Source organism: Molossus molossus, unplaced genomic scaffold (assembly GCF_014108415.1).
Source record: "Molossus molossus isolate mMolMol1 unplaced genomic scaffold, mMolMol1.p scaffold_m16_p_4, whole genome shotgun sequence".
Taxonomy (NCBI): domain Eukaryota; kingdom Metazoa; phylum Chordata; class Mammalia; order Chiroptera; family Molossidae; genus Molossus; species Molossus molossus.
This window is the reverse complement of record NW_023425377.1, coordinates 75,260,964-75,283,833: the sequence shown is the minus strand read 5'-3', so window position 1 is coordinate 75,283,833 and position 22,870 is coordinate 75,260,964. Positions and strand designations below refer to the sequence as shown.

Sequence of the window (22,870 nt, the reverse complement as noted above, 5' to 3'; positions counted from 1 at the left end):
TCACTGGAAAGTCAGAGAAAGGGGACCTTGGAGACAAGTTCAGGGGGTTAGCCCAGGACAGGCTGCCACTGCACATTGCTCTCCTTGTTGCAAGTCTCCTGGGGACCTTAGAATTTAGGAGATAGATGCCTGAGACGGAAGAAAGACATGGCATGCTCTAGGGAGGGAGATTGCACCAAGAATGACTCCTTTTTAATTTGAACTGATAAGAGTTGCCATTTTCTGAGATAAGAGAACTGTAGAGCTTAGGGGGTGGGGGTAGAATTCATTGTCTTATTGAACTATACTATACATGCAGAAGAGGACACATATAAGCTGATGAGTTTTTACAAACCACTCACGTTTATGTTATCAGCCCCCATCCAGATCAAGAAGTGGAACTCTATCAGCACCCAAGAAGCCCTCTTAGTTTCCCTTGCAATAAACATCTTCCTGCCCCCCTGGTGTTGTGGCACGAGAGAACCGAGAGACCACCAGAGCCAAATTAAAGCCAAATAGAAAGCAAAGCCAGCCAGCAACTGATCCCAAGTTCTAGCAGATCAGCCCCGATATGCTTTATTGCATGCCTTTTATACCTTATAGCAAAAGTTTAATGATGTAAGAAAATGGGATCTTCTTGATATAATGCCCAGGGCTACAACAATATTGTATAGAATCAGTTTGCCTTGCAGATAACAGAAAAACCCAGGCATTTTAGGGTACATTGGGTCACACTTAGCCCCAAGCTGCACAAACACAATGCAAGCCTAATTCCTGGAGATTGTTGGGGAGGTTGAGTCTCTAACTCAAGACCTCCAGGCTTTGTGGACTCTGTCAGACATGTAGCTGGCTCCCAACAATGTCTTCTTTACAAAACAGGTTCAGCTAGAGAGCACACAGTGACTTTCCTAATCATCAGTTATGGAGCTATAAACAAGTCAGCACAATAATTTACCAATCATCAATTATGGGGTTATGAACATGTCAGCACACTGGGTAATGACAATCCTGCTATTCAAATGGTACAGATTATTTGGCCTGTTTTGTACTTTGTGTATCAATGAAATCATATACTGTGTCTTTTTTTTTTTCCTTTATTGATTTTTAGAGAGAGAGGAAGGGAGAGGGAGAGAGAGAGACATCGATTACAGAGAACATCGATCGGCCACCTCCAGCATGCCCTCCATTGGGGATTTGGCCCACAACCTGGGCATGTGCCCTGACCGGGAATCAAACTGGCAACCTCTTGGTGCAGGGGTTGATGCTCAACCACCGAGCCACACCAGCTGGGCTTGTGTCTGGGTTTTGTACTCAACTCATTTTGTTTGTAATATTCAGCAGAGTTTACATATAGTGCCACTTTGTTCATTCTCAGTGTGTGAACATGCTACAATTTATTTATCCATTCTTTTGTCAATGGGCACTTGAATAGTTTCCAAATTTTGGCTATTAATAATAGCATTGCTGTGAAGATATTTGCACTTGTCTTTTGTTGATGAGTGGAGACCCTGACCCTGAAAGGACACACCTGGAAATATTCTATTGAGACCTTCCCCTGGGACCTCCCCTAAAATCTCTACCCTTAAAACACTTAGGACAAGACGCTGAGTGATCTTGTTCTCCCTTCCAGGAGCACAGCCATGTTTCTCCCCTCCTCCTTCCCCGTCCCTCCCTGCCCTTTCCCCCAGGCGCCCAACCTTTCCCTTCCTCATTTCCAAGGTCCAAGGGCCATTCTTTTGCCTCTGCAACCCATTTATTCTATCACTCACTTCTTCCACTTGTGTAATTTACCAAATAAATGTTCTCTTATAGTTCAAGTCTTGGTTCTGAATTCTTTCCTAGCCAGAACTCAAGTACTGAGCTTGCTGATCCAAGGCCCAGTCAGACCCCTCCTGTCTAACTTGGTGCCTGCCATTTCTGCCACAGTCAACATAACCACTATGCTGTATACCTGATACTAATGTAAAATAATATTACATTCAACTGTAATTTAAAAATAAAAAAATATTGGTTTAATTATTACAAACATACAGAAAGTCAACATAATTTTTTTTTTTTATCCTCACCTGAGGACACTTTTCAATATTTTGTTCAGATGGAGTAGGAGGGGAGAGAGAGAGAGAAACATCGACATGAAAGGGACACATTGAGTGGTTGCCACCCACACCACCCAACCAGGGACGGGAACAAACTGCAACTGCGGTACATGCCCTTAGCGGGAACTGAACCCAGGACTCTCCAGACCACAGGCCGATGCTCTTAACTGCTGAGCCAAACCAGCCAGGGCCAACACATATTTTTAAAGTGAAAACACTTATGCACAAATCATAAAAAGGGCACAGGCCTGTGAAAAGGTGATACAAATGGAGCCATTTTAAAGTGGAGCCTGAGCAGCCATTCCAGAGAAACTGCCCTGTATGTCTTATTCCTGGAACTGGGCAAAATAACTTTTTTAAAAAGAATAGTTTATTGATTTTTAGAGAATAAGGAAGGGAGGGGGAGAGAGAAGTGAGAGCACAATGTAAATGGGTTGTCTCCTGCATGCCCCCTACAGAGGATCAAGCCCTGAAACCCCAGCATGTGCCTTTAACTGGTAATTAAATTGGCAACCTCCTGGTACATCAGATGACACCCAACCCACTAAGCTACACCAACCAGGGCTGGGCAAAATAACTTTTGAACCAGACCATAGAAACATTGTCTTCCAAACAACTGTTTCTGATTCTAACAGAAGAACAGACATCTTGACCACAAGGAATGATGAGTACAGACATTCTTTAGAATCAGTAACCAGCCACGTATAGCTGAAGAGTAACTTAGCTTGCTAGCACCAGTGGAAATATTTTGTTCCTTTCTTCATAAAATCCCCTTGCATTCACCCTGAAATCTGGACACCATTTAGATTTCTGCTTGAATCTGGGCCCTGGAATTTGCAATTCTGTGATCTCAAATAAACACTTGTTGCCTCTCACTTTGACATTTTATTTTTAGAGTCACATGCCTCTATAGTTACTACCCAGGATATACATATGGGCAGTGGTAGTAGATTCTGTCATTTTTTTCAATTCTAACAAATTACCAGCAATCTGTGAGTTCTGCCTCCTCCATATCCTCACTAACACTTGACATTCTTAGTCTTTTTCATTGCAGCCATTCTTTTGGGTAAATAGTGGTCTCTCATTGTGGTTTAAATGAGCACTTAATTTGCATTTCCCCATTTGAAGTTGAGAACCTTTTCATATGTTTATTGGCCATTTGGATATCAGGTTTTGTGATGTATCCAAATTTTTTTTTTAAACTGAGTTCTTTTTCTTATTGATTTATAAAAGTTCCTTACATACTCTGAATATAAATTAGTTTTTAGATAATGCGGTTTTTTTTTCAGCTTCATAGTTGCTTTTTCACTCACTATCAATGATGTCTTTTAATGAGCAGTTTTTAATTTTAATGTATTCCAGTTTATCAATCTTGCTTCCTGTTTACCTCCTGTTTAAGAAATCTCTGCCTACTCCAAAACCATGAAGCCAAGTTTGTGTCTCTAATTTTTATTTTTAGTTCTGTCATTATTCTGGGATGATTTTTCTATGTAGATTAGGGAGGCAGGGAAAAGCAAAGTGTGGGGGGGTACCCTCTGATTGGATAACAAGTAAAATGATAGACACGTATTTCTTTTACCCAGGTGGGTATAGGAGAGTTAACAGTCAACAATTAAAAACAATGAGGGGCCCTGGTCTGTGTGGTCAGTGGTTACAGCATTGGCCTGAAGTCCAGAGAGATCCGGGTTTGGTTCCCGCTAAAGGCATGTACCTCGTTTGCAGTTTGTCCCCGGCCCTGGTTGGGTCGTGCTGGTGGCAGCGACTTGCTGTGTCCCTTTCACGTCAATGTTTCTCTGTGAGGGGATTTGTGGTCCGCAGAAGCCTGTCTGTGCTTTGAGGAGTCCAGAAAAATTACTTTGATATTCCAAAGATATTTTATTGTAGATGCAAAAAGACAATAGACAGGCTAGGTTAAGGTAAAGATTGACCTTTGTGGGGGAAGATGCTGACCTAGGACATGACTAGCCACCACAAATTGCTTTTAGTTAAAATGTTTTCATTTCAGTCCATCCTTTGTGGTTATTTTAGGTCTATGAGTTTGTAAGGATGCCACACAGGCCTCCTCTGAGCTGGTCAGGTTTAGTATGTGATACCTTTTCTTCCACAAAACACAATTGAGAGGTAAGCAAAGGTGGAAAGACCTGGGGCAGGAGGTGCCACAGTGTTAGGCCTGGAAACTCCAAAAGAGGTAAGGGATTATATCTTCAAGGTCTGGAGCTGGGACAGAGGAGGAAGAAAGGAAAAAGATTCATCAAGATTCAGGCAGGACCTGGGGAAATCAGGTAGTTAAAATTAGTAAACAATGGTGGGTCAGATCAGAGCTTGTCTTTTCAATGCTGAATGCCAGTGAGCTCATCATAAGAAGGATTAACTGATGGAATGATGAAAGGGAAAAAATATTACATGCTTAACCCTTCAAAGTTAAGAGTAGGATTTCAGGCTCCTTTTTTTATTGTAATGTATAAAATAAGGTGCAAAACTGCCATTCTCCAGAGCATTATCTCAATCCATTGAGATTTTGCTTCCTGACAATTGACGATAGTTTGGCTCCAATAAACTCACAAAAATTCTTCACATGTTTGAATGTTTCCTACATTGATAGCTTGTTCTGCCAACTCCTTGTCCCTGAGGAGCAGTAATCAGAGTTACTTGAGTTCCTCATTTGAATCTTGCAACAACTTTAGGATGTGGCCCTTTTATACAAAAGGAGAAAGAGGCTGTGCAAAATTTACTCAAGATGTCTGTCTTGGTGGATCTAGGGTTAGAACTTGTGTTGGACTTCTCTTTGTGCTCCATAACGCCACCCAGATAAACACCCTTACCTGGAAGCTGTGCCTCCTAAATTTCTAGCTCAGGTGTTATAAATGAGGACCACAAAACGCTAACCCCGACTTTTCTGAGTCTGACCTTTGTTAGGCCAAAGAGCACCACACTATAGGATTGCCTCTGTAGATATGGCCTTTCATTGTGTTCATGTTACCTCATCACACATCCCCCACTAGTATGGGAACCAGACCCTTTTCAGTCACGGTTGAGCAACTGATACTGCGTTTGCAGGGTCCTTGTTCCTGTATCTGCCCAGAGAAGCCTGCTTAAAGAGCCCGCCAAAAAAAACTCCATATAAATAGCAGGCCCCTGCCATTTCGGGGCTGATGCCATTTTGCACTCTGCTTTGCAGATGCTCTGAATAAAATTCTGTTGCTGTATCACTTTGGCCTCCAGTATTCCTCCCTCGGCTATCTAACAGCCATGACCTCTCTTGCGTTGACACAAGTGCATAGGAAATATTTCTGGCAAAGTGATCAGCTTCTGGGTTACCAGTCGGGTGGAAGTAAACATTCTCTGATGGATCAATGGGACCAACAAAAGGATCAGTGGTGCTCCCAAAGTTTACAAATGGAAAGGTAAAGTTCCTATTATATGAGATTGAGAAGGTGGAGTCTGGAGTTTAATGTGTGTCATCAAAATGTCTATAAAATATCCAAGTGAAGAATGTCTCATTCTGTCTGGAATTCAGGTTAAAGGTGTGGGGCTGCAGGTGGACATTTGAGTCTTGAGGGTATAAACAGTACTTAAAGAGGTGAGATTCATTGCAGATTACAGAGACAATGATTATAAGAAGCCTGGAAACTGAGTCCCAAGGCACTGAAACAATTATACATTGGGGATGTGTACTCAACTATCAAAACCCATCTGGGCATCCTCTTCATGACCGCCTAAACTCAAGAACTACGTTTCCCAGAATCCTCTGCGCCATCTGTTTCCGGGTTAGAGCCTCCAATTAAGTCCCGAGAGATTTAGAAGGCGGAAGTGAAGCGGAAGCCATTATTCTTGGGAAGCTATTGCCGCTAAACACATGGGCTGTGGAGAGCTACCCTGCAGTTTCATCCCAGCAGTTGGATGAAACTGCGGTAGACCCTCCGCCTCCCTGCGGTAGACTGCACCTTCCGTTTGAACTTCTGGACGCTTCGACGGCCGCTCTCGTGACCTCCGCTCCACCCCGATTTTGATTTTACCCTCTGTTGCGTAAGCCTTGCTTTCCTCATTTAACCCTTTACTCTCGGCCTTCCTGAGGACGTGAGAGGCCCAGAGGCAAGGAGGAGTTGGGGGGGGGGGGGGGGACCAGGACCGGGCACCTGGGACTGGGAAGCTAGGCACCCAGGCAAGGAGTGTGCTTTAGACCCAGTGATCAGGGTATGAAACGCGAGCAGTGAAATTTAGGACCATATTTAGGGACTGGTGGTCCAATAAACACTCACACTCACTCTGACACCTTTGAGTGGAGCCGGAAAAGCCCGGCCGAGAGCGTTGGGAACATTTTGGGGATGGAGCAGTGAAGATAAATTACCTTCTTTTTGCTTTTCGTGGTCAATTTCCTTTGTAATCCGTTTTGTTTAATGTCAATACAGGCGCACTGGTTTTCTTTTGGACAGCATTGGCCTTGAATGCCTGTAATACTCAAACTTGGTGCTCTTGTCCATTTTTATTTTATTAACTTTAGTTGACTCTTATGTAAATAGTCTAGATTTAAAAATTTAGTTCAACATTGTTATTTAACTTGAGAGTTAGTCCATTAATAGTTATTGTGATCACTAACATTTTGCAATGCTTTTTATCATCTTATTTGGTTTTTATTTATCCTCCTATAGGACGTATGTGCAAAAAAAAAAAAGGAGGTATGCAAACATGTAACACACAAAAGGCCAACAATAAAGCAAATCCACATATCAAACCAAGAAAAGATTATGAAACAGCAGAAACCTGTGTGCTCCTAAACTGCATACTCCTCTTCTTCCAAAATTTTCTTTATGGATTTTACTGTTTCCTTGTTTTTCCCAAAAATGTATTTCCTAATTTTAGTAATTATTTGTGAATGGACTTACACTCTAAAGTATTTTTGGACACATCCTTTTTTTCATATTGATGCAATTGCACATTCTAATTTAGAGATTTCTAAGTATCTTGTAGATGAAGTTTGTACACGTACCCATTTTTCAGGTACCTCGTGTCTTAAATTTTATGTCTTCAAAAAAAATTTTTCTTTATTGATTTTTGGAGAGGAAGAGAGAGAGATTTGTTGTTCCACTTATTTATGCATTCATTGGTGGTTTCTTGTATGTTCCCTGACTGGTGATGGAACCCATAATTTTGGCTTATGATAACGTTCTAGCCTTACTAAATTTTGGAGTCAGTTTACAGAGTTCTACCTACTGCAGTTTTGTTTTTCAGGTTGTGTTGAATATTAATTTTTAGAATATTGTCATTATTATGCCATTTAATCTTATAATTAGATTTATATTGATTTACATATTCTATAATGCCTTTCAGTAAGGTTTTATGAGTACCAACAAAAAGGATTTGAGAGTTGTTGGATTTTGTGGTTAGATTCATTCCTGGGAACACCCATGCGCTTTGAAATTACATTTTTTCCCAATAGCTTTGTATATTGAACTTCAGTTCTGCAAGGTTACTAAAGTATATAATTCTCGTAATTTTTATGTAGTGTTTTAGATATTTTTCATAGACAATTTTGTCTATAAATGAATAAATGTTTATAAATATTTTTTGCTTAGTACATGATTTACTTTCTTTGCTGGAATAGCTTGGTACTTCTGATAGCACTGAATGGAATTTGGATAGGAGGCAGTCCTATTTTCTTTTTTGACTTTAAGGGGAATTAACTTTAATGCTTGCTGGAGGCTTTTTAAATTTTTTATTATTGATTTTAGAGAGAGGAAGGGGGGAGAGAGATTGATTTGTTGTTCCACTTATTTATGCATTCATTGGTTATTTCCTACTTTTATTAAGAGAGAGGAAGGGTAAAGGATAGAGAGAAACATCAATGTAAGAGAGAAGCATCCATCCATCTGTTGCCTCTGTCTCATGCTTCACCACCATCAAGGCAACCACTTTTTTTACTGTTGACTTAAATAAGTTTTGCCTATTTGTGGACATCATGTAATTGGAATCAGGGACTTTCTTGTGTCTCCCTTCTGTTGGTCAGCATACAGAGATTCAGCCATGTTGTGTGTCTCAGTAGTTTCTTTGTATTGCTGAGTAGTATTTCATTGTACGTATCACAGTTTGTTTATCCATCGTTGATGGACATTCAGATTGCTTACACTTTTAAACTATTATGAATCAGGTTGTTATATCTCTTGGGTAAATATCCAGATGTGGAATTGCTTCATCAGTTGATAGGTGTACTATTTAATAAACTGGCAAATTATTTTCCAAAATGTTTGAACCATTTCACATTTCCACCATCAGTAGTACATGAGAGTTGAGAGTATGCCAATATTGTGAACATTTAATGCTGATCTTTTTTATCTTGGTCTCTCTAATGTATTGAAAAGTTATATCATTAGGTTTAATTTGCACTTATCTGATAACTAATGATGTTGAGTACCTTTTGCCATGCTTATATTTGTCATTGTTTGTCAGATGTCTTAATTCTAGTCTTTTTTGGTACTTTTGTATTGTTTTGTAGGAGTGCTTTAATCTGAATATGAATTTTTTGTCAGATATATATACTACAAATATTTTTATCCCAGTCTTACCTATTTTTTTAATTGAGGTATAACTGACATAACATTATATCAGTTTCAATTATCCAACAAAATTATTCAATATTTTTATATATTATTGAAAAATGATCACCACGATAAGTGCAGTTAACCCATCACCACACACAGTTACAAAAGTTTTTTCCTATCTATTTCCAAGAATGCCACACAGTATAATTAACTATAGTCACTGTACTATACCTTACACCCCTATGACTTATTTCATAACTAGAAACATACTTTTTGACTTCCTTTACCAGTTTCACCCACCACTGCCTCAGGCAACCACCAGTCTGTTTTTGATATCTGTGACCTTGGTTTTTGTTTTTTTGTGTTTTTTTTTCCTTTATTGATTTTAGAGAGAGAGGAAGGGAGAAGGAGAGAGAACTAGAAACATTTATGAGAGAGGACATCGACTGGCCGCCTCCTGCATGTCCCCCACTGGGCATGTGTCCTGACCAGCAATCAAACCTGCAATCTCTTGGTGCAGGGTTGATGCTCAACCACTGAGCCACACCGGTTGGACTTGCTTTGCTCTTTTTTATGAGAACGTTTTCTGTCTGACTTATTTCACTTAGCATAATGCCCTCAAGGTCCATGGATGTCACAAAAGGCAAGATTTTTTAATATCTGATATAAATGGATATTCAGGTTGTTTCCATGCCATGGCTATTGTAAATAATGCTGTGAACATGGAGGTAGAAATAGCTTTTTAAATTAATGTTTTCATTTTCAGATAAATACCCAGAAGTGCAATTTCTGGATCTCATGGTAGTTCTATTTTTAATTTTTGAGGAAACTCCATACTGCTCTCTGCAATGGCTATACTAATTTACATTTTTACCAACAGTACTCAAGGGTCCCTTTTCCCCATATCCTGGGCAACACTTGTTATCTCTTGTCTTATAATAGCCATTCTAATAGGTGTAAGGTGATATGTCATGGTTTTGATTAGCATTTTCCTGATAAATAATGATATTGAGTATCTTTTCATGTGCCTTCTGGCCATTTGTATGTCGTTGGGAAAATGTCTGAAAGGTCCTCTGCCTAGTTTTTATTTGGATTGTTTGTTTTTTTGCTATTGAATTGTATGAGTTCTTTACATGTTTTGGATATTAACCCCTTGTCAGATATATGACTTGCACATTTTTTCTCCCATTCAGTAGGTTGCCTTTTCATTTTCTTGATGGTTTCTCTTGCTATGTAGAAGCTTTTTAGTTTGGGTTTTTTAAAAAAATCCTCTCATGATGATATGTTTTTAGAGAGGAAATGAGAGAGAGAGAAACATCCATGTGAGAGAGAAACATTGATCAGTTGCCTCCCATAGGCACCCTGACTGGGAATCGAATCCACAGCCTTTTGGTATATGGGACTACACTCCAGCCAACTAAACCATCTGGCCAGGGCAAAGTTTTTAGTTTGATAATAGTCCCACTTGTTCATAGTTGCTTTTGTTTTCTAAATCCAAAAAAATCATCGCCAAGACTTTTGTCAAGGACCTTACTTTACTGCCTGTTTTCTTCTGGGACTTTCATGGTTTCAGGTCTTACATTCAGATGTTTAGTCTATTTTGAGTTAATTTTTGTGTAGTATAAGATAGTGGTCCAGTTTCGTTCTTTTGCATGTGGCTGCCCAGTTTACCCAGTACCATTTAGTGACTGTCCTTTACCCATAGTATATTCTTGGCTCCTTTGTTGTAAGTTAGTTGAGCACATATGTGTGGATTTATTTCTGAGCTCTCATTTCTGTTTCATTGTTCTATGTGTCTGTTTTTATGCCAGCCTATTTTTCTTAATGATGTTATTTGATGATTTAAAATGTTTAATTGTGGTGAAGTTCAACTCGTTGATTTCTTTTGGTTTAGTTTTATGTGTGTCTAGTTTAAAATATTGTTCTATAACTCAGGGTCATTAAAATAGTCTCTGGATTTTACTTTCTGGTGTACAATTAATCTCAAACAGATTTTTTTAAAGATCTAAACAGATTAAGACAACACTTTTTTTTTTTCCTTTATTGATTTTAAAGAGAGAAGGAGATTGAGAGAGAGATAAACATTGACGTGAAAGGGACACATCAAGTGGCTGCCACCCGAACAACCAACCAGGGCTGGGGACAAACCGCAACCGAGGTACTTGCCCTTAGCGGGAACTGAACCCGGGTCTCTCTGGACCACAGGCGGACACTCTAACCACTGAGCCAAATCAGCCAGGGCTGAAACAGATATTTAAATTCAAATTTTTGTGTATGCAATGATAATAGAAGTCAAAGTTTTTTTTTTCCCATTGAGTTTTTTAATACCATTAATTTTTAAAAGGACTGCTATCTCTTTTTGTTTTGTAAAGTCAATAATATTGTGATAACTATGTTTGGTGTCAGATGGGTACTCGACTTATAATGGTGATCACTTCATAAGTTATATAAATGTCTGATCACAGTGTTGTACCCCTGAAACTAATGTATTGCGTGCCAACTATAATTTTAAAATAAATTTTTTAAAAACACTGCTTTGCCTGTGGAATTGCTGTGTCCCCTTATTGAAAATTATTTGACTCCACACTTGTACTTCTGTTTCTAACTCTCTGCTGTCCCATAGACCTATTCGTCTATACCAGTGGTTTTCAACCTTCATAATGCCGCAACCTTTTAATACAGTTCTTCATGTTGTGGTGATCTCCAACCATAAATTATTTTTGTTGCTACTTCATAACTGTAATTTTGCTACTGTTGTGAATCGCCATCAGAAATATGTGTTTTCCGATGGACTTAGGAGACTGCTGTGAAAGACATTCGACACCCAAAGGTGTCTCGACGCACAGGTTGAGAACGGCTGATCTATTCCAGTAACTCTTAATTACTGTATTGAAGTTTGTAGTATGAATCATCCAAGTTTGATTTTACCATTGTTCTGGTCCTTCTAGATTCTTTGCATCTTGATACACATTTTAGATTTGGCTTGTCAATTTATAGAAAAAAGCATGCTGGGATTTTGCTAGGGAATGTATTGTATCTGCAAATGAATTTGGACAGCATGAATACTTTAATAATGACTCTTGTAGTCCATGAAAATGATATTGCTCTCCACTTACTTAGGTCTCTAACTTCTTTCAGCATTGTTTTAATTTTTATTGTAAAAGTCTTATACAGCTTTTGATTTATTCCTAGATATTTTATATATTTTTGCTATCATATATGAAATTGTTTTTTGGTTCACTTTCCAGTTCTTTTGAGATAACATTTTTCTGGTTGTGCTTACTATGAAGGGAATATGAGATTTGCTGTAAAGGTAATGGTAAGACAGTTTCTTAGTCAGAAAAAGTGTTGAAATTTTGATCTGGTTATTGGGAGATTGGAAGATTGGATTGCCTAGTATGCTCTTCTTTAGTGTAGATACTTCTTTGGGGTTAGCAGTTTTGAGTTTTGAAGGTAACTGGTTTGTGCATACTGGTCTTCCCAACTATCTTCAGGGAGGAGGCAGATGGTTGGAATCTTCCAGGGCTAGGCTTTTGCTCATTTGCGCTTATAATGAACAGAGGAATTTGGACAAATAAATTGTAGAAGTGATTGATTATGATGAATCTTGGCTTGATAGGTGGAGCAGTGACAAGAGGAATTTACTGTTAGGGAGCAAGATGATAGAAGCATGAGTGGCCTGGAATCCTCTCTAAAGTGAAAGAGTTTATGCAAGAGAAATGTTGTAGAAGTTTTGTCCAGAGACCAGATTTCTAAATCATTGTGTATAAGGTAAAGTTGGTAACTAGAAAAGACAAGGACTGTGCATTGGCCCACAGTTGTGTATGTTGGTGTGGAGTTTGGGGCCAAATAGTGTTGGAGTTTGGAACGTGTAATGCTAGATGGACCATCCTCATGGATACTAGAACAATTCTAAACCATGGCAAGTATTAAAGTTAAAGAAAAGAAGTCTGGGGCCCAAGTGTTTAATGAGTGAGATTTAACAGAGTAGTACTTGATGACACATTACTTGGGGAATGACTCTGAATCAGGGTTCTCCACCACATTGTCTGGAGGTTTTGCCCAAGTAAGGTAAAGGCTTGGGATCAGGCAGAACTTAATGCTCAAAAGAGAAAATACTGGAGAGCAAAAGTCAGAATTGCCCTGTGAGCAGGAGAGATAGAAAGTCTTGTCTTCTAGTAATCTTTTTCTCATTTACTACAGATGCCTGCTCGAAAGAGTCCCAGGAGAGCAAGAGAGTAGCTTTCTGATGCCAGTGCCCTGTTGTTCAGGCAAATTTATTATCATTCTCACAGGATGGCAGCTGTTGATCTCTCCTCCACATGTGGTAAGTTCTTGGGGTGAAGAATGCCCTCAGAAAGCAAGCTTAAGTGGCCACTGCAAATTACCAAGGTCAGGGGTGCGCAAGGACAGAGAGGGCTACTAGAGGAGGATGAATGAACTGGAAAGCAGTGGGAGCAAAGTCCTGGGAGGCCCCCCAGGTGGCTGTGTCTGATTCAGGCAGGGTCTTTGTGAGTTTGGGTGAGGGACAGAGTGTGTATAGTTGGTATAAAAGGAAGAACACAAGTATGGGTAACCCTGAAGTATCCCATTTGTTATTTTTTTGATAAATAGCAAAGTAAAAGCTCTACCTCTTAGAGTTTTAATTTCTTCACAAATTGAAAACATGTCAGTTTCATTATGGGTATATTGGTCCACCTTCCTTTTTCTTGTCCTTTAGAAAAGCAGGGCTGCTGTGGATTCTTACCAAACCATGTGTGTGTGTGTGTGTGTGTGTGTGTGTGTGTGTGTGTGTTGTTTGGAGATGTGTACTGCGCACATGTAGTTTAGTGGTCTGTGCATGTCAGTCAAGTTTTAATTCTCATGGATCCTGTCTTCTCTAGCTATATCCACCGAGGACCGTCTCCACATCCAGGAGTCAGAAATTCCTCTTGCTTCAAAAGACCATTCTTGTCATCAGGATGTGGACCTGTTTGCGTATAATGGTTTGGAGCCTCATATGCCAACTAATGTTGGTTCCCAGGTACACCAAAATTTTGGCCCTTCAGGGTGGGAGAAGTACTTCCTAGAACACCCCCAATATCACATGGTAAAATTCTCTTAGACCTTCATTCTGGCTAATTGATGCCTGGTCAGGGATTAAGAAAAAGCCAGAGAATATTGCGAGGCTGTCCTGGTATCAGGGTTGTTAGGGAAAATTGATTACATACCAAATGTTTCCCTCATAATATGATTCAGGGTGCTCGGATCAGGCTAAAAGTGGAGAGAGATTTTGGTCCCGTATTAGAGTTGCATTTGAAGCAGTGAGACGGGATGAGATCACCTCATAGGGAAGAGAAGACAACTGCTGACTGGTTGCTGGAGTAAATGTTGAGACATTAGAACTCCATAGTGTAAATCCTGTGATTCGACTCTCATGTCGTCTTCAGCCTCTGCCATCTTTGAGCACAGGTTGGTTTCTCACCAACCCCACATGTGTGTGGTGTTTCAGGACTCAGTGACTTTCCAGGATGTTGCAGTGGACTTTACTGAGAAGGAGTGGCCCTTGCTGGATTCTTCTCAGAGAAAACTGTACAAAGATGTGATGCTGGAAAACTATACTAACCTAGCCTCAGTGGGTAAGACTGGCATTATTTTTTCATTTATGAATAAAATATTTTTTTATTTAAGTACTTGCTGTGAACTAGGAGCTGGGTGGGGATTTGGAACACAGTTGTGACCTGGTGCCTGCCCTCCTGGTGTCTCCCCATGGATATTGAAGCCTGTTTATTGCATTGACCTTAGAGGTTGTCAAGTGTGTCTGAACTTGAGCATAGGTTTCTGAATTAAATCCTTAACTTCTGAGTTAAGCAATCTTTTGAAGAGCAAAACATGTGGGTATTTGTTTTTTATGATAGCCTTTCACTGTGTCCCTTAGAAATTTGTCACCATCATTTTGCTGCTCCTAAGTCAGTCTTGTCCATCTTCAGAACTCTGACTTCAGAACACGTGTCCTCTGCACGATCCTCCCTCAACATGTATCTTTCCCCGTGAGTAGGGTGTCAGGTGAGGAAACCCAGCCTCATCTCCCACTTGGAACAAGAAGAGGAGCTGAGAACAGAGGAGGGGGTACTTCCCCAAGGCACATGTACCGGTAAGCACCAGGCAAACACAAGTGCTTCTGAGTATTGTCTGTATCCCATGATTAGAGGGGAGGCAGATCCATTAGGAAATGTCACCCAGGGGAATTTGAAAATGCTTATTTTTTTTACTGCTCTTCCATTCTCTCACAAATTCTTTGGTTTCACTGTCCTTTCCTCTTTAAATTTGACATGTCCACATGGACTCTTTCTTCTCCCCTTTCAAATTCAACTTAACTGATCATACTCCTGTCATTATTGATGTTGGTCTTTGAAGAATTCCTTCTTAGTGTGCTGACATAAATGTCTACCCCTGTCATTGCCAAGTACCACTCAGCCAAATTTTTCAGTCGTTTTTACTCATGCATTCTTCCTTCTTACCTCAATTTACCTTTTTTAGGGTTAGTATTTGAAAAAAAAGAAAAAGAAAAATTGTCTATTTTTGTTATTGGCATTCCACCGTTTCTTTTGCCAACAAGTTTATCTTTTTCCAATTTGTTTCAGATTGGGAGATTCCATCTAAGACCAAATGGTCCATACTCATGGAAGATATTTTTGGGAAGGAAACATCCAGTCGTCTGACAATGGTAAGATTTCCTGGAGATGATTCTGGATCTTCTGTATTAGGAGACCACTGGGGCAGCGTAAGTTGGAAAAGGAGCTCAGAACTAGGCAGGTGGCATTCCCCAAGAGGAAGCAGTGTCAGAGACACTAATGTTACTAATTACTAACCCAAAACTTTTCCACTTAGAGTTCTGATGAGTAAATAGTTCTATAACTGTGTCTCAGATATTGAGTGTTAGGGCTCAATTCAGATTTAAACAGTTAACAAAGTAGATTTTGCATAATGCTTGTAACAGTTACATGGAACTTTAGGGCATACATAGCATTCACCTGTTTCTTTTGATAGAGCCCAAAGCGGGCACGAGCAATACTTTTGCACTGTAAATTATGACATCATTAGTCATAATGATGTGCTTCAATATATGTCAGTTTATATGGGGATAATTCTTAGGAATGTAATGAATATTTGGAAATGCTTTAGTCAGCACTTATCTTTTAATCAACAGGAAAAAACCCATGTTGGAGAAAAATCCACTGAATATGCTCAACTGTTTGAAGTCTTCAGCATGGGTGCTCATCTTACTCAGCAAATGGGAAGGCACACTGGCAAGAGGCCCTGTCACCAGCGGGACTATGGGGTAGTTTTCAAGAATAGGCCACATCTAACCCAACATGTGATCATTTACAATGGGAGAAAAATGCATGAATGTCATCAGTGCCAAAAAGCCTTTACCACAAGTGCTTCCCTTACACGGCACAGGAGAATACACACTGGGGAGAAACCCTATGAATGCAATGTCTGTGGGAAAGCTTTCAATGATCCCTCAGCCCTTAGGAGTCATGCAAGAACTCATCTCACAGAGAAGCCCTTTGACTGCAGTCAGTGTGGAAATGCATTTCGAACCCTCTCCTCCCTGAAGATACACATGAGAGTTCACACTGGGGAGAGACCTTACAAGTGTGATGAATGTGGGAAGGCATATGGCAGGAGCTGCCACCTCATTGCACACAAAAGAACACACACTGGAGAGAGACCCTATGAATGTCAAGACTGTGGGAAAGCTTTCCAGCATCCCTCACATCTCAAAGAGCATGTCAGGAATCACACGGGAGAGAAACCCTATGAATGCACACAGTGTGGAAAAGCCTTTCGATGGAAGTCTAACTTTAATTTGCACAAGAAGAACCACATGGTAGAGAAAACATATGAATGTAAAGAATGTGGGAAATCGTTTGGTGATCTCTTATCACGGAGAAAACACATGCGAATTCATATTGTAAAGAAACCTGTTGAATGTAGGCAGTGTGGGAAAGCATTCAGAAACCAGTCCATCCTTAAGACACACATGAATTCTCACACTGGAGAGAAACCATATGGGTGCGATCTATGTGGGAAAGCCTTTAGTGCGAGCTCAAACCTGACTGCACACAGGAAAATACATACACAAGAGAGACGCTATGAGTGTGCTGCCTGTGGGAAAGTCTTTGGTGATTATTTATCCCGGAGGAGGCACATGAGCATTCATCTTGTAAAGAAACGTGTTGAATGTAGGCAGTGTGGGAAAGCCTTCAGAAACCAGTCAACTCTTAAGACACACATGAGAAGTCACACAGGGGAGAAGCCTTATGAATGTGATCACTGTGGGAAAGCCTTCAGCATAGGCTCAAACCTTAATGTTCACAGGAGAATACATACTGGGGAGAAGCCCTATGAATGCTTGGCTTGTGGGAAAGCCTTCAGTGACCATTCATCTCTTCGGAGTCATGTTAAAACTCACCGAGGAGAGAAACTTTTAGTGTCATCAGTCTGGAAGAGGCTCCAGTGACACACCTTTAAAAAACATGAGAGCCCTGGCTGGTTTGGCTCAGCAGTTAGAGCGTTGGCCTGCAGACCAGGGAGTCCCTGGTTCGGTTCCTGCTTAGGGCGCGTACCTCGGTTGCAGTTTGTCCTCCACCCGGTTGGGGTCATGTGGGTGGCAGCTAGTTGATGTGTCTCTCTCACGTTGATGTTTCTCTCTCTCTGGTTGATATTTTTTTCTTTCCCCTCCTCTCTCCCTCCCACTCTGTCTGAAGATAAATGCAAAAGCGTCCTCGGGTGAGGATTAAAGAAGAAAGTAACAGCTCAGACTGGAAGGAAATCTTATAGAAGTGTCAGGAAGGCATGAAATCCTTTATGTACTCTCACTAAGCACAAAGAAATATATGTAACTTGGAAGAAATAGTTTGTGTAATGACTGGAAAGACTTGAGTTTTTACCTCGTCACTTTGAAGATTTTTGAGAATTAATGCTGGGGAGAAAATGTATGTCTGTGGTATGGAGAAGCCATCACTGTACATTTAGCTTTTAACAAACATGACAACTTAGGAAAAGAAATCCTAGCCTGGTATTTAATGTTGAAATGGCTAGAGCACCACCTGGCACACAAGTAGGCACACTAGGGAGAATCTATAAATCCAACAACTGGCAGACATTCTTGGTCTCATTGTATTCCTCATGAGAGGAATAACACAAAAGAGAAGCATGGGAAAGTCAGTAATGGGTCAGCAAAGTACAGCCAGCTGTCTGTTTTTGTACAGTTCTCAAGACAAGAACAATTTGCATTTTTAAGAAATAAAAATATGTGACAGACTGTGTGGCCCAAAAAGTCTAAAATACTCGCTCTCTGGACCTTCACAGAAAAAATTTGCCAACCCCTGTTACAGAGCAGTGAGTGATTCTTAATTTGGTGGTTTTGCTCCCCAGGAGACATTTGTTAATTTCTGGAGACATCTTTGATGGTTAAAACTGGAGAAGGTGTTACCAACATGTAGTTGGAAGACATCAAGGATGCTGCTAAATAGCCTACAATGCAGAGGAGCCTCCCAGAACAAAGACTTACATTAATATAGCCCAGGCTGAGAAATCTTGTCCTAGAATAGCTCCTCAATTTTTATGAAAATTGAGTACTCATAATAGGAGAATTTCTATTTAAAACTTCAAAAATATAATCAATGTAATTCTTTCAGGAAACACATGAGAACCCACACTGCAGACAATCACAATGTGGAGATGATTTCAGCCACAGCCCCATCACTTGTGCTTATGGGAATTCATTCACACCCCAAAGGAATTTTCTAGTGAATGTGAAATTGTATTTGATGTCTTTCATCATGAAAACACCCTTGTTCATAAATTTTAATTTTAGCCTTTGTTTTTAAGTTTATGCTCTAAATTACCCTTGTAGCAGATCACAGAAGCTTTGTATGTAGTATTTTTATTATAATTTCAGTCTTAATAATGTGTTCATTTCCTGTGGATAACTTACTTGACCAATAGACTATAGAATCTTATATACTGTGTAACATGGATATTTTTAGTGTCTGTTTGGTACGAGTATCTAAATCAAATGCATTGTGATCAGACCATGATGTTTTCATCAGATGTGTCTTTTGGAATGTTCCAGCCAACAGTGGGACATACTTCTAGTTGCTTCCCTGGTATCTCATCTTCCATGTAAAGAAAACCCAATTTTTGTCAGATTAGTAAGGTGTACTACTTTTAAAATCTCTTATAAAGTTTCTCACAACTAGTAGTCTATGTTCCACAGCCTGGCCATTAACAAATAAGCAGATGTTACTGTATGGGCTCCAAAAAGTCTTGAAAAAAGGGCCATTCTTATCGGGATTCTTCTCCACATGTTTTGTTTTTGTTCTTCCACTGACTTCACCTAGCAAGGAGATGCAGTACCTAGTGTTAAAAATCCATCTAGTGACCATGTGGATACAAGGCACAAGTTAAGGAGGATCCTGCAGAAAATTCACAAATGATTCTGGCCTCCCTAGTGGCTTCTTTGAGTGTCTAGTCTAGCCCTGAATTTGTTATTTCCAGATTTCCTATTACATGAAAAATAAAACTCTATTGGTTTAAGCTGCTTTGGATATTTCTTTTTTTTCTTTTTCTTCTATTTAGTAGTTACTTTTTTTGTGTTTTTATTTGGTTTGGTTTTTTTGGTGGAGGGGAGGGTTCTGTCTCATCTGGCTGGATGCTCTCTAACCCATTCACCTGGTCGTTAGTGATTTTTTGTTACAACTGGTACAGGTGTGGGGGAAATGTTTAATTGTTGGATATGGAGTTTTAAATTCTTCAAGTTTTAAAATTGCATATCATATCTTTGACTTACATAAACATTTCTTTTCCTGACTTCTTTTATTGAAGAACTATTAGTTTTCACCGAAGGGTCGAGTGGACATCTACTTTATTCAGTTTCTTCTTAAAGTGAAGAAAACTCTTGTAAATGTACTAGAGAAATATAGCTTTCTGTTCACCCTTTGCAAAAGTAAAAAGGGTGGATCGTTCTACTACTGACATGTTTTTTCAAAAGTGTTGAGAAGCAGGTGCCATCAGTTTCTTTTGCATGTGGAGAATCTGAAGCAACAAAGTTTAGGTTACTTGTCTGAGGCCAGCCTGTTAGCAAGTAGTGCTTGAATTTAAACCCTAGTGTGTGGTTCTGGAGTCTATTTCCTTTATGTCAGGCTTTGTTCTATGCCCCATGTGTAGAGTGAATCAGGATATTTGCCTTCATGTTTACATTTTACTTGGGGTTGTGGCACCTGATGAATGAGTAAATATGTTGTATCTGATGGTGGTCAGTGCAATGGGGGAAAAATTGAGCATGGTGATGAGAAGGAGTGGGATTTAGTGGAGCTATGGGATGGGTAGGGAAAACCTTTTGTGCAGAGATGTAAATGAACTTTAAGTGTGGGCTTTAATTTAATGTGGGGAAGAGCACCCTCGGCAGCAGTTCAAAGGCCATGAAAACATTTTATGCTTGGGACAAAAAGTCCAGTGTGACTGGAGTGGATCAAGCTTTTGAGTTGTTGAAGATGAGATCAGAGTTAGATCAGGGTCCTGATCATGGGGACATCCTCTGGGCTATCTGGAAGGACTTTGCCTTCTGTTCCCAATATGGAGGGCTTTGAACAGAGGAGTGACAACTAAAGAGTCACAGTGTCTTCTGAGTTGGTAGGCTAAATTAAGGGATTAGGTATGAACAGAAACCTGTTAGGCCACTGCAGAATCAAGTTACACATAATGGTGGTCAGATTAGTGGTGACAGTGGTTTGAGAGTCACGTTAATGACTGTAGCCATATTTTCATTTTCCCTTTTGGATATTGATTCTTTGTATTATTATCCCACAACTTGTTTACCAGTTCTACTGCTGATACACAGTTAATGAACTTTCCATTTTTCTCAGTTATGAAAAATGATGCTTAAAGAATTTTAAACATTTATTTTTATTGATTTTAGAGAGAAAGGGAGAGGGAGAGAGAGATAGAAACATTGATGAGAGAGAACATCAATTGGCCGCCTCCTACATGCCCCCAATGGGGATTGGGCCCACAATGTAGGCATGTGCCCGGACTAGGATTCGAACAAGCGATCTTGGTGCATGGGTCAATGCTCAATCAGTGAGCCACACCAGCTGGGCATTAAAGAATTTTTGTACAAGTCTTCTGGAGCATTGGAGCATTGGTGAATTATTCCAGGAATGTGAAATTACTGGGTCCTAAGGTCTGCATGTTCTGGGTTTTTTTGTTTTTGTTTTTGTTTTTTGGCATAATGCCAAAGTTATTTCTATAGTGTTTAATATTTTGTGTATATGTGGTAACATTTAAAACAGGTTTTACTGAAATGCAGAAAAGTACTTAACTCATACATATACAACAGCTAAATTATCATGTGAACCATATCCATGTAATCAGGCAAGAATAAGAATCAATGTTCCTTCTTGCCTCACTCAAATGACAAACCCTTCTCTGCTCCCCATAGGTGACCAATATTCTGACTGATAACATGGCTTAGATTTTTTGTTTCTTACCCCTATACAAATGGAACCACACAGTATATTTTGGGTTCTTTTGTGTGTCTTAATTTTTCCTAATATTTTTGTAAAATCAATGTATGTTGTTTTGAGTATCTCTAGCTAGTACATTTTATTTTGTGTGTTCCCTTATTTTGAATATTCCACAATTTATTTTAAGCAGTTTGTGTTGATGGGCAGATATTTGAATTTTCAGTTTGGGGCTATTGTGAATAATGTTGCTATGAGCATAATATTTCTGATAGTGTACAAGTGTATGTATTTCTCTTGGGTGTATACCCTGTACTGAAATTGCTGGGTCATATGGGATGCATATGTTCATTTTTCATAAATGATGCCAATTTTTCAAAGTGGTAATGCAATAAATTTGCTTTCCAAGAAGGTATTAAGTTGGATAAGCTACTAAAGTTTCCTGCCTATTTCTTACTGATTTATGTATTCCAGATGTGAGTCCTATGATTGGATGTTTTGCAAATACTTCCTCCTACTCTGGCTTGTCTCTTCAGTGTTTGAATTGATATTTTTTTATGACATGAGTTAATTTTGATGTCATTGTTATGGACAGTGCTCTTCTGTTCCTGAGTAAAATATTTGCCTGCCCTGAAGGCAAGAAGATGCTCTACATCTTCTTCTATAAGTCTTATTGTTTGGCTGTATATATTTAGATCTACAAGTCACCTAGAATTGATTTTTGTGCATGTGTATGTATTGTGTGAAGTAGGATGGAGTTTTATTTTTTCCATATTGACGCAGATCATTTATTTTGAAAGTACATCTTTACCCCAAGGTTTCGAGATACCACCTTTGTCATATACTGAGTTTTATGTCTTTGGACTAATTCTGAACTTTATTCTTTTGCCACTATGTTTAAATTATAAGAGGATTTATAATAAGTTTTAATGCCTTGGTTCCCCATCATGGTTTTTCTTTTTCAGTGTTTCCCTAGGTATTCTTGCCTTTTATTTATTTATTTTCTGTGTGCACTTTCCTGTTGTCCAACTTCATAAAATTAGGTTGTTGGTATTTTAATTGGCATCACTTTCAACTTACAAGTTCACTTGGGGAGAACTAACATCTCTGCAATGTTAAGTCTTACCTAAGAACAGGGGATGTCTTTCCATTTGTTCAAGTCTACTTTAGTGTTTGTCAGGCATGTTTTAAAATTTTCCTTATAAAAGTTTTTCTTATAACAATTTTTTTCCTAAGTATTTAGTTCTTTATTTAAATGAGATTTTTCTCTACCATTATGACTTTTCTTCATAGTTTCTGTATGAAAGCTACTGGTTTTTGTATCTTAATTTTATAACTTGCTACTTGACTGAATTGTGTACTTTTTTTTAAGTTTTATTACTGTTTTTTCTGGGGTTTTCTAGACATAATATCATGTCATCTGCAAATTAAGATAGTTTTACTTGTTTACCAATTCTTATGCCTCTAATTGTTTTTGCTTGTCTGATTGCATTGGCTAATACCTCTAGTACAGTGATAAATAGTGGCAGAGATAATAGGCATTCTTGTCTTGTTCCAGGGGTAAGGCCCTTTTTGTTTTTCCATTAATTAAGATAATGTCTTAAAGACTACAGTAAATATTTACTTTATTATATTAAGAAGATATTTTATATTCTTGAAAGTTTTACCATGAATGGGTGTTGAATTTTGTTAAAGTTTTTCTGATTTTTTAATAATAGTATATATTAATAAATTTCTCAACATC

The 22,870-nt window shown here is 39.1% G+C and overlaps 1 protein-coding gene and 1 non-coding gene across 2 annotated transcripts; both read left to right on the top strand.

The window, feature by feature from the left end:
- Positions 1-5,915: 5,915 nt before the first annotated feature.
- Positions 5,916-17,179, top strand: ZNF317 (zinc finger protein 317). Its single transcript, XM_036239874.1, has 7 exons — positions 5,916-6,101; positions 12,815-12,938; positions 13,495-13,634; positions 14,103-14,229; positions 14,649-14,744; positions 15,235-15,317; positions 15,801-17,179. Exons 2-7 carry the CDS (start codon positions 12,908-12,910, stop codon positions 17,118-17,120), a joined length of 1,797 nt encoding a protein of 598 aa, XP_036095767.1. The 5' UTR covers positions 5,916-6,101; positions 12,815-12,907; the 3' UTR covers positions 17,121-17,179.
- Positions 17,180-19,517: 2,338 nt separating this feature from the next.
- On the top strand, positions 19,518-19,644 carry LOC118616691. Its single transcript, XR_004956669.1, has one exon.
- The last annotated feature ends 3,226 nt before the right edge of the window (positions 19,645-22,870 follow it).

Excerpts from the sequence above, each read along its gene's own strand:
- ZNF317 (XM_036239874.1), top strand. The coding sequence starts at position 12,908 with ATGGCAGCTGTTGATCTCTCCTCCACATGTG. Across the intron at positions 12,939-13,494 it reads TGATCTCTCCTCCACATGTG|CTATATCCACCGAGGACCGT; the intron begins GTAAGTTCTTGG and ends TGTCTTCTCTAG. Across the intron at positions 13,635-14,102 it reads CAACTAATGTTGGTTCCCAG|GACTCAGTGACTTTCCAGGA; the intron begins GTACACCAAAAT and ends GTGGTGTTTCAG.